We start from the raw sequence: 1,148 nt of genomic DNA, 5'->3' as shown, positions 1-1,148 counted from the left end.
CCCGCCCGCCCGCCCGCCCGCCCAGCCCGGCAGCATCGAGCAGGCCGTGGAGGAGATCCGCGTGGTGGTGCGGCCCGTGGAGGACGGCGAGATCCAGGGAGTGTGGCTGCTGACCGAGTAAGCCGGGGCTGCGCGCTCCTCTCTGGGGGACTCGCCCCGAGCCGCCGCGCAGCACCTTGCGAGGACCTCCCGGGGTGCTCGTGCCACGCTCAGGCGCCCCGCGCCGCCCCTGCTGCCCTTCCAGGCGGGCTGGCTTTGCCTAAGTCGAGACCGCCGCGTCCAGTGTGGACTGAGCCCCTCCTCTGCCCGCAGGGTGGATCACTGGAACAATGAGAAGGAGCGGCTGGTGCTGGTCACGGAGCAGTCACTGCTTATCTGTAAATACGACTTCATCAGTCTCCAGTGCCAGCAGGTGGTCCGGATAGCGCTCAACGCAGTAGATACCATTTCCTACGGAGAATTCCAGTTTCCCCCGAAATCGCTCAACAAGTAAGTCTGTTCAGAGTCCGGTATCCCTGGACCTAAGCGCCAGAATGGACCTGACAATTCAGCACTTTTAAATCAGCCCCCCAAGTGGCGTGTCTTCTCTGCCATTATCTATAAGCATAAAGGCCCCAGCTCCAAATATCAATGGAAAGTTCCTTAAAAAGAAGCGACTTCTGGGCAGTTGAGTGCATTAAAAGGAAATCTGGCACAGAAGGCAGCTATTAGGCTTGTAGTAAAAAGACTTACATGAGTTCAAGATGCGCTGAAGTAGAGCCCAACGTGATAAAAAGGAACTTGGATGTTCTTCATGTAAAGGCCAAACTCTGCATTTTTTCTCCAGCCAGGGACAGATGCATGACACATCAAGTCTTGCTCTGGCTAATTTTTTAAAGAGAAAAGGAGGATCCCATTTTAATTTATAGATACCATTACAAGTTAGACACATTTGGAAATATTTAATGACCAACTTTAAGGAGTTGATCTTTTCGCTGTAGGATAATTTTCTGAAATGTGAGGAACCTAGACATTACTACAGTCAGTTAAGCTGTAGAACTTAGATTTTTGATGGAGAGATTTGGGTGGGGAATTCAGGAAGCTAAAATAAAAATTTTAGCTTTTGGTTAATATTTTTATTTTAAAAATAAATTAAAAATAAATTTATA

General features: G+C 49.7%; 1 protein-coding gene across 1 annotated transcript in view; it reads left to right on the top strand.

Moving 5' to 3' along the window:
• Positions 1–4: 4 nt before the first annotated feature.
• The window catches only part of TPRG1L (tumor protein p63 regulated 1 like), a gene marked incomplete at its 5' end in the record, with an annotated part of 4,701 nt that continues 3,557 nt past the window's right edge, over positions 5–1,148 (top strand). The window contains 2 exons of the mRNA XM_017882420.1: positions 5–117; positions 313–489. Coding sequence (XP_017737909.1) covers positions 5–117; positions 313–489 — 290 coding nt within the window. The remainder of the gene's footprint in view (positions 118–312; positions 490–1,148) is intronic.

The sequence above is a fragment of the Rhinopithecus bieti genome, unplaced genomic scaffold (genome assembly GCF_001698545.2).
Source record: "Rhinopithecus bieti isolate Rb0 unplaced genomic scaffold, ASM169854v2 scaffold_13351, whole genome shotgun sequence".
NCBI lineage: Eukaryota > Metazoa > Chordata > Mammalia > Primates > Cercopithecidae > Rhinopithecus > Rhinopithecus bieti.
The sequence above is the reverse complement of the archived record's forward strand: the minus strand, read 5'-3'. Positions and strand labels throughout refer to the sequence as shown.